Source organism: Anguilla rostrata, chromosome 4 (assembly GCF_018555375.3).
Source record: "Anguilla rostrata isolate EN2019 chromosome 4, ASM1855537v3, whole genome shotgun sequence".
Taxonomy (NCBI): Eukaryota; Metazoa; Chordata; class Actinopteri; order Anguilliformes; family Anguillidae; genus Anguilla; species Anguilla rostrata.
The window spans coordinates 21,709,407-21,727,549 of record NC_057936.1 but is presented as its reverse complement, the minus strand read 5'-3'; the positions used below and the strand labels follow the sequence as shown (position 1 = coordinate 21,727,549).

At 50.0% G+C, this 18,143-nt stretch overlaps 1 protein-coding gene across 4 annotated transcripts in view; it reads right to left on the bottom strand.

Moving 5' to 3' along the window:
- The window catches only part of rabgap1l (RAB GTPase activating protein 1-like), a 97,698-nt gene that overhangs the window by 67,567 nt on the left and 11,988 nt on the right, over positions 1–18,143 (bottom strand). For all 4 annotated transcript variants that reach the window (XM_064331340.1, XM_064331343.1, XM_064331342.1 and 1 more), the window contains exons 7-13: positions 17,969–18,079; positions 16,703–16,769; positions 15,525–15,627; positions 12,708–12,874; positions 11,338–11,464; positions 5,409–5,502; positions 4,638–4,788 (exon numbers count right to left, since the gene is read on the bottom strand). In XM_064331340.1, coding sequence (XP_064187410.1) covers positions 4,638–4,788; positions 5,409–5,502; positions 11,338–11,464; positions 12,708–12,874; positions 15,525–15,627; positions 16,703–16,769; positions 17,969–18,079 — 820 coding nt within the window. The remainder of the gene's footprint in view (positions 1–4,637; positions 4,789–5,408; positions 5,503–11,337; positions 11,465–12,707; positions 12,875–15,524; positions 15,628–16,702; positions 16,770–17,968; positions 18,080–18,143) is intronic.

The following is an 18,143-nucleotide window of genomic DNA, read 5'->3' as shown; positions in this document are numbered from 1 at the left end:
TGTGTGTGCACCTGTGTGTGCGTGTGTAAGCGTGCGCACACACAAAAGCCCAATGCACACATCACTCTTGACATTTATAATATAATGGCTATTAATTTTTTTCAATGGGATAAAATCTTGGTGCAGTTTTTCTGCTTCTAAGTAGTAGGGCCAAAAATAGTCCATTCAGCTGACTTGCTGTACAGTGAATGACAGTGAATGTGCAAATAACCCGCGCAGCGCTACAAGAGAAAAACTCAAAATAGACGTTCACGCAGAGCAGGCTGCCAGCTTTGCTCCTACGTTTGAGGCAAGAACTATTATGATCTTGCACCCGCCACACATTACCAGGAGCGCTCTCAGCGCATTTCTGTAATACGAAGTGTCATTTCTGTGTCAACGTGAAGCCAATCGCGCTCGCAACGGGCGGGAGAAAACACGCAGATTTGGAAAAAAAAAAAATCTCCATTTCAAAAAACGAGGGCAAGGAGCAAAACTATTACATAACCAGAGTGAAGAAAAACGAAGATCCTTTTTCAGTGTTCAGAATCAAGATCTGTAAAACTTCTCGACCCTCAGACAGGAAGAGAAAAAGCACTGTAGTTTTTTTTCCCCATTGTGTGGATAGTTTTATAGAGAAGAAAAGCAGGAGGTTGAATACTGATGAGGGTACACTGCAGCGCTCGGGGATGGGAACTCACTAAATGACAGCCACATTAAGATGTGTGGCTCCGAACAGGAGCCGGGTGTGAGGGAGGGGCCTGGCCCACACAGCCTATCCCAGTGCTGCAGCCGGTCTGGGAAGACTGGGGAGCGCTGTGAGTGACAGCCGCGCTCCCCGAGGCACTTCTTATGCAAAGAAGATGGCAGCTCAGACCAGCGCGCCAAAGTATTTCACAACAGCACGGTGGCAAGACATTAACAGGAGCCCAAACTGAGAGACTTAAGCAGATGAGAGCAGATTACACACTGTGCACAAGGACACTGCGGAGTTTTCCAGAATGTGGTTTCTATATTTTAAGGCTAATGGCTAATTAACAAACTGGACAAGGTTCCTGTCTGTTTTGGCTGAGCAGGTAATGAAGCCCAAAATGAATTTTTAAAAAAAGCACAACTGAGAAGCGGGTGAAGTTGTTCCACATCAGCAGCTGTGTTTGAAAGACTCTCAGCGAAAGCCGATTCCACAGCATGCAACATTAAACGCGGTCGCGTTAATTAAGGCTGACTTAACAAGGTGACCGATACATCACCTGTCTTCCAATCTTCCCTCATCGCACAGGAAAGCTACCACCAGTTTTATTGCTGCTCTGACAAAACAGAACAAAAGAACAAATTGATTTTAACGGACAGATCCAAATTCAGCCGCTGAATAACACTCCTGAGGAGAAACCGCTCCTGGGCCCTTTAATGTGTGAGATCACAGACACGTGATTAGAATGTTCTGAACGTGACATTCTAATGCTGATGTCACAGTCACAACTGGTGATTGAAAGCAATGGAGTTCTAGAACACTGACTTAGAATTTTGAAAAAAAAAACACTCAGAAAAACCGACTCTTCAAAGGGTTAAATAGCATTCGGTAGTTTCTGCTGCCGTGGCTAAAACAGAGGCACACCTCAGGATGATCATGCAGTCAGCTGAGAATGAAAGGCGGAGATAATGTCAGATTCCTGATTCCTTCCAGTAAAAACATCTCACGGGCTCTTTTTTTTTTTACAGCAGCCCAGCTGTACATCCCGTGCCCGTGACCCCTCATACGGGGAAAAAAAAAGGAAAGAAAGAAGAGGGGAGGCGGGGGAGAGAACATCTGCACTTTCAGTGAGAGAGCCTCCATTTGGCTCACTGTCCACACAGAGTGCACAGAGGCAATCTGTCCCTCCCTCCACCACCGTCCTGCACACGGACCACGCCCCCGACACGGCCGCCTGAGCACGCACGCCCTCAACACACGCGCCGCGTTCTCCCAGAGCCCGGGCAAGGGGACCGACGGCGTTCCCGTCTCGGACCGAGCTGCGCGTTCGGGTCACGGCGCCGGTGCGCGTGTCGTCGTGGGGAAACACTCGAGCGTGCGCGGTCCGGAAAAGAAAAGAAAAAAAAAAAAGAGGAGTGAAATATGCGCTGATTTACAGCGTCAATATCCCCCTGCCACCAACAGCAAAACTGCTTAGGGTTCAATCAGCATAATAATCAGCGCGGAGCGGAGACGGACCCATTAATAACGGAGAGATCACCGAGCGAGCGGCTCCACGCGTCCCTCCGGGCATTTCACTTTTATTAATAGCGCCGTGACTGGGGCGGCTGTATCATTATTTCACTAAGGGTGGAAATAAAAAACGGAATGAATGAATGAATTATGTTCTCCGTGTCACGTAACCTGTCTTACATAACCCGTCATATATTTAGCCGCTAATCCGGACTGCCGCTGTTTCTGACAACGTGGGAAGCGCGAGGTCTGGAGCTCTGGGCTACGGGACCGAACCAGCGGAGCGACGCCGCCCGGCCAGCGCAGACGCACCAATGCGCGCTTATGAATTTTTTTTTTTAAATCTCTCTTTTCCCCCCGTCTTTCATTTTCTCTCTTCTTCCCCCCTCGGCCTCTCTCCGGCTGACGCGGACCCCCGAGCGAGCAGACGAACGACTCCGTTTTACGGCTGCGGTTTCCTTCTCTTCTTCAGCTATTGATTATCGCCTTGTATTTCAAGCACTGCTTCTCTGGGAATAGCACAATGGGCAGTACACAGTAAATAGAACTCTAAATAAAAAGCTATGGTTCGTGTTAACCTTGTTAAATCACCTTGAATAAACCTGTCAGCGCTATAATGATATTAACATGACAATACAACTGCACCATACTCCACAGAAACGCTTCACAGCGAATTTCCACATTAGCGCGACGTATTTGACAATCGTCACATTAATAACACTCGTCACAGCCCGCATGTGAAGAATACTAACTAGCAGCGCGAGGGACCAGCCTGCGCCGCACGGCTCAGACCAGCGCGGCGAGCGGGAGCCCACTCCGGCCGGCGGCTTTCAGCAGTTACTCTTCCTCTCGGCCCCGTGGCCCCGCCGCGTGCTCTACCGCCATTCTGTGCCGGTAACCCGACTCCATCAGCGCTCATGCCCAGGAGACGGCCTGGCACTGCCAGTCACCGCGAGAGGGGAGCTCAAGACAAGCGCTGTTCCAGCTTTCTACAGCTCTCCAGCACTGCACCACTGACTACGGCTCTCTAACGCTCATTACCAGCCTATATAACTCAATGTTACTGCCGCTGTCTACCACTCTCTGACGCTCACTACCACTCATGGAAAAAACTCACTCGCTCTTCTCTCTCTTCACAGCGTTTGCCGGGCTCGTGGCAAGCACACTGAAGGTGGCACTTCTGTGACTGTAACTGTACCTATCTCTAGCTCTTACAGTACGGCGTTTGCTTACCATGTGAACGTGCACTTTTGCAATTCCCTTTGGCTTAAAAAAGTGGCCTTGCCTAAAAGCATCTGGTAAATGACTAAATTAATGATACTGTGCGAGCACTCTCTACCACTCTATACAGCTTATTACACTGCCACTCCACCAAGCAGCTTACAAGATCCATACATCATTCACTACCACCTTTTACCACTCACCGCAACTCCATGCTACTCGTAACCTCTCTCCCACTCCACCGTTCTCAGTGTGCGCCGCTCGCTAATGCTCGCTACCGTTCATTAGCGCTCTCCTCTGCTCGCTGAGACTGTGACTCAATAGCCCTCATTAGCAGGCTCCATGACCGGCGCTGCTAATTAGCACTGCGCGCCCCCGCCACTCTCTCCCACTCTCAGGCGCTCCGCGGCGCGGAGTGTTTGTCACTGACCCCTATGGGAACGGCGCGACCGACCCCTCTCCGCGCCGAGGTCACCGCGCTGCCCGCGCCGTGGGAACGCGCTCGCCCCACGTGGGAACGACCCGACCCTCCGAGCGCCACGTAAAAAAGCGCAGAGACCGCGCGGAACGGAGACCGCGCGGCGCTGCGCTGCGCTGGCCGACTCCCGAGGCAAAAAACAACAACCAAAAAAAATAAATAAATTAATAACCCCAGCTGGACATAAACTGCCCGGGGACCTGGAAACGAACGAGACGGCCAGCACGAACGCGAACGCTGGAGCAGACACGGACGCAGGAACACAAACATGTTCACGCGTACCGGGCCTGCGCTGCGAATGCTAAACACATCGTGTACAAAGTCTATAAATAGCCCCGCTTCGCTAGTCATGGTAACGGTTTTGATACCGCACACAGTCAGCAGAGGAATCTGCCTGTGAATCTCTGTGTGCCCCGACAGCAGAACCAAACACAACAGCCCAGGAAAAACTGCCAACACAGCCATAGATACGACACGCTGCACTGGGCGACCCATGAGAGACAGACGCTCTGCAGGTTACCCTGAAGTACGTAAGTAAATGGGTCATCCTCAACCTGAGGATCGGCATGAGATCAATGTCATATATTCCAGAACCCAGCCCTGAATCCCCATCAGAAAGTAATACTTTCATATACAATCGACCCAAACAAACCTTAAACCACGAGTGTCTGACCACCCCCCCAGCCCTCAACAGCATTATCAGAGGTTCATCACGTGAAGCGCGTAGCGGTCTGCGCGTGGCGCGCGCGCTCCTACCTCGGTGATGAGGATGCGGTAGCGCTCCAGCAGGGCCTGGTCGTTGTGGCAGCCGGACAGGAGCTGCCAGACCTCGGCCCGCAGCGCTTCGGGGACCCCCGGCCTCACCAGCGCGGACAGGCCCTTGGGCCGCGCCGCCAGGTTCCCGTGCCTGCGGGCCCCCCGGAGAGACGCAGCGTCAGCGGTACGAAGGAAAACGCTCAAAAAGGACTCGTAACATCAGTTCTATGGTATAAACTAACACACTGTTCATGCAGTACGACACAGCTCCTCTGGGGTAACGAGATGAAGAATCATCTGACAATGCATAAAATGTGTAAGAAAAAAACACGACATCCACATCCACCGCATAAAGATGCATTAGCTACCTAGCTTTCTAGAGCTGCACTTGGGGTTACACTAGCTATGTGCAATATTTGGGAAATGTTTCATTTCAAGCTAGCTAGCTAAATGCATTATAACAGCCATATGCCTGTTTATGCACGCAAACCCAAAGTATTCATTAAAATATAAACAATACAGCTCAGAACTGGACTTCAACCAACCCGTCTCAGCCTAAAGTATCTACAGAATTGCCGATTCGTTTCTAGCGCGTTCTGTGAACCTGAGCTTCGCAGCCGATACGCCCGCGATCCCTGGGGAGGGCGCGTATCGCAGGTGAGCGCTATTCACACGCCACTCTGACATTAATCCGTTACCAACAGCCGCAGTTCTGCGCGCCTGAGAAAAAAACAAGCAGCCGCGGCCCCGACGGCCTGCAGAGCGTCTCACCATCTGCTGAGGATGCCGCCCCAGGACTCCAGAATCTTCTCCGGGCAGTCCTTGGACACGTCGCCCGTGCCGCTCGAGATCTCACTGTCGCTATCTGCACGGGGGGGGCGGGGGGGGGCGACGGGGAGGAAGAGGAGCAGGAGACAGGATCAGCTCTGCGGCGTCCTGCACATCACTGCACAAAAAGCACTGCTGTAGACATGACTAAACCCACCACCCTCTAATGACTTATTTCACATTTATTTCACATTCATTATTCATAGTTACCATCACAGGACAACGTAAAGAACATACTTTTTCTTGAGGAAGAGAATATGCAAATAGATACATAAACCCTGTCAGAGATGATGTAGGAATTCAGCAATTCTTGCACAACACACAACACAATCTCAAAAAGAAGCATACCAGAACCAGAAAATAAGAAAAGTCTAAAAAAAAAATTTTTTTTTTTAAATCCCAGAAGCCAAACGTGAGCTATACCCGACAGAGCGGCACCCAAAACCCATTAACTATGCAACACAATTGCCGACGACTGCAGCGACTTCCAGTTCAATTTATATTAGTAGCGCTTACGAGATCGCTAATTGTGTTGCTATTTTAAGGCGCAACGCACAGCAAGCTTGGCTTTAAACCTCAGGTAACAGCGAGTAATCACACTGCATAAATACGGTATCTTGGTGAAGCATGAAGGTGTGATGTTATTCACGCGCTCCCTTTCCCCAGAACGGTGCCAGCAGGACCTCAGCTATCAAGTCAGGGAGGTTTCATGACGAGTGGCCATTACTGCTTACGAAAGGGAACTCCGTGAAACGGCCCTTAAACTCCACCCTAAAGCTCCGCTCGTGCCGGCGCGCTTGTTGGCCTGCGGCTGTAGGTGACAGACGTATGGGGCTGTAATCGTCACTGCGGCGCTGTATTGATCCACAGGCTCCTGCGGTCGGCCGCGCAGGACCGGACGCTCCTCGGCCAGCGGTCTGAAGGGCGCCGCGGCTGGAAAGCGTGACATTGGCGCGCCCGAGCCTGGCGCCGCGGCCCGAAGCCATGAAGAATGCGCCTCCGTCGGTACGCCCAGGAGGGCCGTCATTATAAAATGTGTAACCTTCACACGCCGACAGCTGATTATTTCACAGTCGGCAACCGGGGACCGAATGCAGAGGCTCAGAGACAAATTCAGAATGAAGACAAGGAGGATTGACAGTGTGTGTGTGTGTGTGTGTGTGTGTGTGTGTGTGTGTATATGTGTGTGTGAGAGAGTGTGTCAGTGTGTGAGAGCCTCAGCGTGCCTGAATGTGTTTTGCACTGTAATGCATGAATCAGAAAGACCAAAATGTCACACAATTTAAAAAAAACAAAGGCGGTCTCCAAAAAGTTCAAAGGGCCTTATTCTGCTGAAAGAAAGTCTATTACTGACAGAATCAAAAAAATTCCACAATGGGAACGACGAACGAGTGAGGAATGATGCTGTGTGCTGGTCCTAAACACAGCACCTCATTCAGACCAAACAACAATGCAACTGACCTCCAGCAAGAGGCTTAAATGACTTTCTTTTCAAAGGCTTTATGAGAGTGCTGGAATGGACCGCAGCCTTTAGAAATTCTTTTCAACAGGTCCCGCGGAACAACAGGACAAAGGCTTTTCAAAGCAGGGAGAGAGGCCTTGGAGAAAGGTTCCATCGGCAGAGGTGACGAGGTAAATTCAATGGCAGGTGTGGGAGGATCTTTCTTTCAGTCTACCGCTCTTATAGTGCATATGTGGATTATACCGGCACGGCGAGAGCAGGGTCTCGAGACAGGAGCGCTCTGGGTAAACGCTGCGCCAAGTGCACTCGGCTTATAGAACGTTCCGAACGAGCGAGAGGAGCTCGAAGGCTCGCAGTGAAAGGGCTCAAAAGAGAAACTGAATTCACAGCCGCTTTCACCGAGTGCAGGTCGGGGCACCACCGGTCCGCCCACTTTCAGGTAGCAGAGTAGTTTCACGGCGGGATTCAGCGTGGAGTCAGTTTTTGGTGCTTAGTTTAAGATGGCAGGAACGTGCTCCAGGCCGTGGGGAAGAACGTGCTCCAAGCCAGAACACGCCAGAACGTTCTCCAGGCCATGGGGAGGAACGTGCTCCAAGCCAGAACACGCCAGAACGTTCTCCAGGCCATGGGGAGGAACGTGCTCCAAGCCAGAACACGCCAGAACGTTCTCCAGGCCATGGGGAAGAACGTGCTCCAAGCCAGAACATGCCAGAAGTTCTCCAGGCCATGGGGAAGAACGTCCTCCAAGCCAGAACATGCCAGAACGTTCTCCAGGCCATGGGGAAGAACGTGCTCCAAGCCAGAACACGCCAGAACGTTCTCCAGGCCATGGGGAAGAACGTGCTCCAAGCCAGAACACGCCAGAACGTTCTCCAGGCCATGGGGAAGAACGTGCTCCAAGCCAGAACACGCCAGAACGTTCTCCAGGCCGTGGGGAAGAACGTGCTCCAAGCCAGAACACGCCAGAACGTTCTCCAGGCCATGGGGAAGAACGTGCTCCAAGCCAGAACACGCCAGAACGTTCTCCAGGCCATGGGGAAGAACGTGCTCCAAGCCAGAACACGCCAGAACGTTCTCCAGGCCATGGGGAAGAACGACCTCCAAGCCAGAACACGCCAGAACGTTATCCAGGCCATGGGGAAGAACGTGCTCCAAGCCAGAACACGCCAGAACGTTCTCCAGGCAATGGGGAAGAACGTGCTCCAAGCCAGAACACGTCAGAACGTTCTCCAGGCCATGGGGAAGAACGTGCTCCAAGCCAGAACATGGCAGAACGTTCTCCAGGCCGTGGGGAGGAACGTGCTCCAAGCCAGAACATGCCAGAACGTTCTCCAGGCCATGGGGAGGAACGTGCTCCAAGCCAGAACATGCCAGAACGTTCTCCAGGCCATGGGGAGGAACGTGCTCAAGGCCAGAATGTGCCGAACCGTGCTCCCAGAAACATGGCCGTCATGGGACAATGCAGCGCTGTGTTTGTGTCACCAGTATTTACAGTGTCGCAAGTTACACCTGCCCATGTTTATGCCCCACCGCGAGGCTCAAAACTGACGCTCGTTCTGGAGCGCCCTTATTTCGAAGGCCAGCAGTCATTATTATGACCTTTAAAAAAAAGTCCTTTCATTTCATCTCGCTGAGCTAATGGATATTGTGCGTTTATCATGAAATTTGACCTTCACCTTCAGATTCAGCCAACTCAGAAAAGCCCATTTAATTATACACACAGTCTTACAAGCAGCTGGTCAAGATTTCAGCATCATATTCTTTGACGTGGGCGTGAATCCATTTTTTTCGCCCGTGGTCATACCAAACATGACACGAGAATAAATTTTCATAACAGCCATTGGCAAAAGACTGTTCTTTTAAGCTGCGAGGAATTGGACAGCAGGAAGATGGTATATTGGTTTGTTTCATATTTGTGCACCACTTACTTATCCATTTATTTCTGTCATTTTCATATTAGGGACCATAATGGAGAATGGCAACAGTGCCTTTTTTGTTTGTAAATTATTGTGGAGAGCATGGAGAATTCATTTTCAAAAACGAAAAGCATATAACCAATAAACAAAAATTGTTCCATTTCTAAACCTCCACTTCCAAATTTGTATTTAATATTTTAAAACAGGGCAAAAAAACTCCCACACATTGGAATTCCTGCCAAATGCCACCTGTCAGTGAAAAACTGTTTCAGGCTATCCCACCTCTGCAGGACTCTAGATTTCCTGTTCGACCTTTTTCAATCGCTGGCTAAGGTCAAACATACCCAAACACAGTTTTTATTTACTGATGCAGTTGGCGAGATTGGCGGGAGATCCAGTGTGTGGGAGTCTTTTTTCTGTATTTACTAGTTGTTGTACTCAAAGCACTTGGCCACAACAAGGTGTGGAAACATGCACAATCTATGATGTGTTCTTATTTTTGTTCTTCCTTCCGGATGTAGGACAAAGGTCATCCCGCCAACTGCACAGAAGACAACAGATTTAACACAGTTCTACTTTTTCAGAAGCATACACCATACATGTAGCTTAGCCTAACTGAAGTTTGCTAAAGTCCTTCGAGCCGTTATATTGCTTGCGTAGCGAAGCCTGCGGCTTTTTTGAGCATAGCGGACATATCTGAATGTACAATATCGTGTTAATGTCAAATTGTAATTAAATAATAAGACTGGCGTGTCTGTGAAATCATTCCTCCTCTTCTGACGCTGTCATTTCTTCTATTATGGAAAAACGTGATTCCATAAGGGAATACGAACTGAGGCGTGCGGCAGATCTCCCTGTGTGCGGCTAGATCTCAGGGCAATCCTTACTAAGGCTGGTTAGCGAATTAGAACTCGCAGCTGTTCACAGAACATTAGCGATGCGTTTTTATTCGCCGCGGTGGAAATTCTTCAGCTCTCTATTCTTAGACGGCAGCCCCCGCCAGCCGAACACAGATGCGCTACGTTCTGCGCAAAAACCGCCACGTCCAGTGAAACGGGCGGGGACGTCCGCCTCGGCGATATTTTTAACCGATCTGCAGTGTATTTAAAGCAAACGCAGGTGCGTGTCGGAACACCGGAAGGTTAAACAATTAAATATTAATACGTAATAAATTTTTAAAAAGGAATCAGGAGTGGCATGCGAGTCGATAGAAGCGGCAAAATGTGCAGACCCTCAGGAACAGCTAAAACCGCCCGCGTGCGTCAAACGCCAAACCGGTTCCAAACGGGCGTGCGTCAGCCGGAGGGCGAGCTCAGCTCCGGGCGGCGAGATGACGCGGGGCGCCTTGGCAACGCGAGCCGGAGCCGCTAAACCAAAGCGGGACCCGTTCCCGCGGAAGGGCAGAGACAAGCCGCTCCGCCGCCTCGGGCCTCCTCGCCTCCAGCCCGCGCGGTCCGCCGTCCAAAGAGAACGCGCTCTCGCACCCCGCCGGCGGCGGCCATCTCGCGCCCTGGGCCGCGCTAGAACCGGAACCGACCTGCGGCTGACTCGCGGCCGCCAAAAAGCGCCGTGAGGGAAAACGCGAAGCCAGCCGAGCCGCCGTTCGCATCGGGGCCTGCGACGGAATCTCGGCTGACGATCTCGCTCGCGTGAGGCACAGCCGCCAGGAGGAAGCCCGTTTCTAAGAATAAACAAACAGACGAAATGCAGAAATGTGTGGAAGCAGCTATCTGGGCCCGGGCAATCTGTTCTTCTTTCCGCTCAGATTCTCAAAAGCAATCCGGGCGAGCTCAGGGACGCTGTGGTTTTTCTTTTAAATTGAACAACACCAAGTGCTCCTCTGTATTTGAAAGGAAAATGCCTGCATCGCTTAATCGATACCGGTCATGCATTCATGAGATCTCTCAGCACCAAACAGTCACAGTCACTGCCATTATGTCAGCAGACTGCATCGCAGTGAACATCAAACACAGGACAACAGGGTATAGAAGGACAAGAACACGAAAAGGTAGCACAACACAAGCACAGCAGCATAACCCAACACAACATAGCATAACCCAACCTAATAAAGCTCAACACATCCTGGCACGACCCACTGCAACTCAACCCAGAACAAGTGAAGACAACGCAGTGAACCTATCAAAACTCAACACAAGCAAAGACAACGCAAGACAGCACAACGCAAACTAGCACACACGAGTGCGGCCAAAAACAACCCAGCCTACCACAACACAGCCCTCCAAAAAACAATACAATGCAACACAACACAGCCCAACACACTCAGCACTATCCAGCGCAGTCAAACCCCACACAACACAGCCCAACACACTCAGCGCTATCCAGCGCAGTCAAACACACACAGACCACTTTTGCCAGCGCAGTCAAACCCCACACAACACAGCCCACATCACACATCAGGTCAAACCCAAAGCCTCAATCAGCACAGCGCAGTCAAACCCCACACAACACAGCTCAGGCTAACGCAGCGCCGTACCTTCCTCTGGCTCCTCTTCCTCGGCGGGGGACAGCAGACGCCCACGAGCTCCGTTAGCCTTCTCCGTCTGTCTCTGCAGGCTCACCACTTCAAACATCGCATCTCCCTGCCCGTCTTTCTCAGTGCCCTGAACACACACACACACACACCCACAATGTGAAAGAGCATGGAGAAGCTATTTTGTAAGTAGACAGAAAGACAATGCAAGGCAGAGCAAAAGAAATGGAATTCTCCTCACAAAATGGCACAGAATCAATTTGGAATCTGAAAGAGCAGGAAGGACAACAAAATAATTATTAGTCCAAGAATGATAGAATGCTGAGGCCAAAAATAATTCTTCAGGACCAATAAAGGGCTTCACAGTTCATTCTTTCACTGTTGTGGAATGTGAATTGGGCGTGCTGACGTCCGAAATGTTTGTCTTAGTATCTTCAAAATGGTTCCAAAGCCCCCCCCACGCAAACACGGCTTGGAGTTAGCGTCACTTCTGCCAACGCTGGAGGGGTGGCAGAAATATAATTACACTTACAGGAGGAAATTAAAAACCAGCAGCGACGGGAACTGCCCGCTTTCGGGCGCTGTGTCTGGAGACGGGGCTCGCCGGGAGCGGTCTCAGCACAGGGAATTACCGAGAGGAAAGCTTGACCACGGACGCCATTTCTGAGGCTGCCGTTTGCCTACAGCTTTGACCTCCATCTATTCATTAGGGGATCGCTTGACTTTGCTCGCTGTGCCGAAGCAAAAAGGAAGACAAAAAAATCTACATTTCTATAAAAAAAACAAGAGCGGAACTGAAGGGGTGAAAACATTTAAAATGGCAATTCCTCTCACCCAACGAGAGAACTAAACAAATATATAATAATAAAATAATAGGGCAGGATTGGATCTTGTGCTAACACCATAATATTATCTTTTAATTAGCTTTTAACTACAGCACAGGCATTGTTCCTCTCCGTGATGAGATAAGTACAGAGGCAATCAGGCGGCGACTCAGGCAGCAGTCCTAATTACTTCGGCACGATAATGAGAATCGCCCTCTTATTAGCTTCCGATAATACAAAGCCTTCATTTGCCGCTTCACGGGTTTCAGCAGGAGCGCCCGCGCTCATATTTTCACTTTTCAAACGGACTTCCTTTCTCGGTTCATTCTGTTTTTTGTTTGCCCACTTTCAGAAGCGTGACGTGCGTGCGGCCCTGTTTGCCCGGGACGCGCCCGGTCAAACCGTTCCGCTCCCTGACCACGGTAAGTCACGGTCCGGAGACTCCGAAGTTTGCGTCGGAGGTTTAGGGCGCGGCCGCGTACGTGATCCGTTACGGTGGGGCCACGTGGGCGTGGGCGTGGGCGTGCGGGGCGCGGCACGTGACAGTACCTGCTTGAGTTTGAGGTAGAAGGTCTCGGTGAAGGCCTTCCTGCTGAAGTACCAAAACCTCTCGTTGGCTGGGTAGACCCGCACGAGCGTCTCCAACAGGAAGCGGACCGGCTCCACCACCTCCGTCACCACCAGGTCCACGGCCACCGTCATGTACACCTGCTTATCTGAGAGCGACAGGAGACACCACCGTCATGGCTGCGAGCACGGCTAACTGATGCCGTAGCTCAAGGTGTAAGCATATACATTATGGTGCACCAGTTTTCATCGCACCCAACCAAGAGCCAAAATGGCGTGCATGCACGTTAGTGTCACAGTCACAGTGACCGTCATTGGCCAGCTACACACTGAGACTGGGCCAACAGGTGAGGGCAGACAGACTCATTAATTTCATCACACTGTGAAAGACACGCAGCTTAACCAATGTTCCTAACTATTTTCCAGGAGTTTTCTTCCGTGAAGCTTAGTTTGAACCAGCAGTGCGCACACCCACACGCAAGCGAAGCAGCTCCCGTCTCCCCCCCCCGCTCTTTAACGGAGGCGTTCCGCGATCAGCGAGCAGCAAAGTCAGCGCGAACCCGAGGGGGGACTACCGAGCCAGTAGCCGCACGGAAACGGCGGCTCTGACCCATCTCGCTGACGCCAACAGCAAACGCCGTCCCGCGCGTGGGTTCACTTTGTGGTTGAGGTAACGATGCAGAAGCAACGTAGCCGCAAGTGGAGCCAGGTTTTTAACGCGGGGATTACATTATTTCGCGCGCTCCGATTTAATTCAGTCCAACTGCAGGCCCCTCCCCCAGTCCGGTGCAGAGCTGAGCGGAGCTGAGCCCCGTCTTACAGTGCGTGTTATTTTCCACTTCAGGGTGGAGCAAACGTGACGGAACAGAATCCAATAAACACGGAGAAGTGAATAATTATCACGCACTTACAAGGAGGAAAATAAGCCTATTTCACACCAAGGAGGTTTTATGATTTTAATTAATTAGAAAAAAAATAAGGAGGAAGGAGACAACCTAAAAACCTTTTGAGCAGTCGCCTAAAAATAGATTCCAATTCCACCGTTAAACTGAAGCATAAAAGACGTTTTTGGGGGAAAGAGCACAGTTCAGGCTCCAGTTACCACAGCGCCCCTCACCACCAGCCGAGAAGTGGCGGGCAGGGCTGGAGATACGCCGCGGAGGGAAGTCATTTTCCCCGGAGCGGCGGGCCATTTTAAAAGGAGAGAAAATGAGGGCTCGGGGCCCAGTGCGCCCAGCCGAAAACGCTGGAGCACAGGGCGGAGACGCGCCGCTGCACATTCCGCTCTCACGTCCCGTGTGAATCGCTGCTGCGCTGACGACTTCAATAAAGATATGCAGAGTTAGTTGTCCAATCGTTTCCTGTGGCTCACACATCCTTTTTTTTATATGCGGGGACTCTCGGCAGGGTCTGCGCGCGACTTGGTATGATGCAGTGCTCTAGACAGCTGTTAGAAGGGCGCTTTACAGTATTTATTCTTTAGCAGGGACTGCCGCATGCCTATACTTTAGCACTGTTTTTAGCATGATGAATGCTGCTGCGTGTGCGCGTGCGTGCATGTGTGTGTGAGTGTGTACACATATGCGTGCACGTTACTTATATGGCAGAATCACAGAACTGCATTTAATGCATCCTGCCAAGATGACATTGTAAGTTGCTCTTGATCAGAGTGTCTGACAAATAAATAAATAAACAATGCCCAGGGACAGTCCAACCTCCACTGAGGTTTCTCAAAGCATATTGTGAATATTACTAAAATTTAAAATTAAGGTTAAACTTAAAATTTAACCTGAAGCAGTTTTATATTTGCTTTTTGTGTGTTTTATTTCCTTTCACAAAACAACTAGTTTCTAGAAAGTGGACAGAACAAATGGGTTTGTTGCGTAATTATATGCAGGTATTTGATGAGATGAGCTCTAAAAGACACAGAACAGGAAGTGAAAAACTCCCTTCAGATTTGAGCTTACGCACAACGACGAGGAGACAGCAAACCAGAGCGCTCTGGAATATATTTTAGATTAAGTGCATTAAATAATTTTATGTTGTGTTCAGAAAGCCTATTAAAAGGTGATATAAGAGACATTCACAACTAGCAGCAAATGACTTCCACAAATTGTGGAAAATGCGATTATATAGGTAATATTTATAGCTAACTTTAAGTTTTTGGAATTCTGGGTAGAAACAAGAGGTACACTGCGAGCCATTATTAAAACGGTCTGATTGCTGGCGTTCCCTTAAACGCTGCATGTGGCGACACGGACAGCTTAGGGCAATATTTGTTCTGCGCTTTTGGTGGAATTTTAGCACAGCTGTTCAACCACTGCATAGAAGCAGCGCAGATCGGATTGACCACTGAAAAATCTGGGCTAATCTCAGGGAAAAAAAAACATCAGTGGTGGGGGAAAAATTTACCCTATGCCTCATCGGTTCAATGGCTACTCACAAAAAACTGAAATCAGCTGCCACAGACAGGCAGGGCTGGAGCGCTTTGTAAAGTGCAGCACTTTACATGCTTTCCGGGCAGGACTTACTTTCATACACCAACCGGAATTTCCTGCTCAGAAGATACATTAACCGCATTCAGGTGACATATTTAACAAACAGAGCTATTGTTGGTGGGCAATTGGTGGAAAGGAAACAGTACCAAAGCTATTTTCAGACAGCTAGAACAAACACGGTTACCACAGGCACTGGTTACCGTGGCGCCCTGTGACAGACATGTGACATGTGGCAGTTAGCGGTTGCGGTGTGCTTGGCGCTGCGTTTCCGCGCTGGCAGGGGGCCCAAAGCCGCGCTCACCTTTCGGCGTGTCCTCATTCAGCACCTGGAAAGCGGGCGTGTTGGGGCTCCAGGTGCCGGTGATCACGTAGGCCTTTCCGTCGGCGCTCTTCCCCATCGACTCCTGCGTACACCGGCACAGACGGCACGCAGGTGACTCACACAGACACCGCACCGCCCCGCACCCCTCGCTGTGAGCCTCGTCCGCACAACCGGCTCCCACTCACCCTTCTCAGCGGGGGTCTTTCAGGACTCACTCAGACTGGATGCTTCAGCACCGTGAAGCTATGTGCGGAATGCACAGCAACACTGGGTCACATGGGCCGATATGAATGTGGAATGTGGTTGCAGTTTGCACTGGTGTTACAATGTAAAACATGGGCATTGGTCGGAAGTATTGCCATTGGTCAAAACGGCCTGACAAATATCAGTGGTAGACAAGCCGCCTTGAATTTCCCTGCCTTGCACCCCTTGCAGATTCCACGTAGACCATACAGTCATCGCAACTCGCTGCTGTTGACCAAAGTGCATTGCTGAGAGCTGTTGCAAGATTGTTACATTTCACTGTCAAAAGCAGCGCAGGGTCACATCTGCCCTGAGACTGACTGCATGAGTCCTCCGGCCGCATTCTCCAGCTGAACCCTTCTCTTTGTGTCAGTGTTTACAACGTCTGCACTGAACTGCATGCACTGACCTTACACTATGAGTTTACAGCTGCCTACCACTGCCCTAGATACAAACATACTTCACAACAAGCATTTAAACTGTACAGAAATACAGCACATTTCACTCGCTTTAACAAGAACAACACATTTGCTATTGGTCTAGTCAAGAGCTGTCTAACATGCTACCACTGTTAAAAAGGCTCTAGGTTGTTCAGCATGGATACTCAAACCTGGCCCTCGAATCCAAATCCGGCCCTGGTTTTCTACCAGGTAATTAATTGAAAAATTTGTGCTCCTGGTTGGCCAGACTGTCTTTACAGCTGACTTCCAGGTAAAGTGAGGGTGGAAAACCAGCACTTCTCAGCTCTCACGGGCTGTAATTTGATGAGCAGAACTGTAGAGGAAGCTGTCCCTTTCACAAAGGTAAATAACCAGTGTGCCTGCACTCAAGGCCCTAGCATGCCAAGTGACATTACTTTAGAGCATCAGCATTAGTGTCTGTATTTCTGACACCAGAGTGCACACCCATCTCACCATGTCCAGGAGATGCATGTCACTGTTCCGAACCTTCTGCCCTGGACTCAGCAACATTCCAAAGCACCTACAGCAACAGACATGAGGAGAAGTCCACGTGTTACCACGGGAACCATCCAAGCGGTACCCTTTTCTCCAGCAAGTCATACTCATGTCATCTCTAATACCACCATGTTAAATTGCTCCGCTACAGGAAGGCCCCAAATTATTTAATGGTTTAATTATACCTTCTTATTCATGCTTGCAGCCAGTAGCACACCTACACATGACAACACAGTGACTAACTGATTATCTTCTCCTTCTGGAGAGTGAATGTGTGAGTTTTGAGGGGTTAATCTTTTAATGTGAAAACACCCGGCGTCCACCTGCCAACTGTGGCATTACAGCGGCCTGCTACTCCTCTGTATGGATGCGACTGCCTCTTCTCTCCACCAACGCTTGTGCGCCATCTGGTGCATGCTCTGAGCACTGCACTTTTTCAAAATTATGCAATAATACCAACAGAGACCCATCTAGATAGACACTGTTTCTTAAACTGTAAAAGGGTACACTTTTATACTTACAACAATACAGTAAAGTGCACTGAATGCATTGAAATGAGAATAAATTGAATCATAATGAAAACCTGTGGAAGGAAAGAACGATGTCGTACATTAAACCGCTGAAACAGAGTTTTTAGTTTTTTAAAAATAAATTCTAAGTCAGTGTTCTAGAATTCCAATGCTTTCAGTTACCAGTAGTGATTGCAACATCTGTATTAGAATGTTCAGTTAAAAACATTAAAGGGTTAAAAAGTCACAAAAGAGGCTGCTAAAATAAACGCTTTCTCAGCATTTTCGAGAAAAGGGTGAGCGGACACCCCGGTCTCTTATCACCCATGCCACGTCACATAACGGGAAACAGGGAGCAAACTGCTAACCTATTTTTCCTGCACTACTGCTTTCCTGGCACGGTGCAGACTGAGGCGTTGGCCTGGTCCCACGCTCTAATAAGGAATCAGGTTTTTCTAGCTCCATTCCTCGTCACTCTGTATTGATTCACATGTGGGTTATTGCCCAACTGTCTTTGTCAGGTGAACTGCAGTGGGAAAAAGTGCCTATTAATAAACTGCTCGGTGGCCATGTTACTGTTCGTGGATGTCCATGACATTTTCGACCGCTGATATTCACAGCTGTGAGGCTCACTGTAGCTATGGTTTACCGATTCGCATCACCCATGAGCCTCAGCTACCCCCCCCCCCACAGTGGCCACGCCCCGGCCCCTCACCTCTCGATTCTCAGCTCCTTGTTGTCCACTTGCTGGACGGTGACCATCACTTTCTTCAGCACGCCCTGACGCAGCTTAAAGAACAGCTTGTCCCTGTCCTTTGGAACCGGGCTGCGAGGCAGAGTGTGGAGAAATCTGTTTAGGCCGACGTGCCCCAACGCGCTTCGCTGACAAT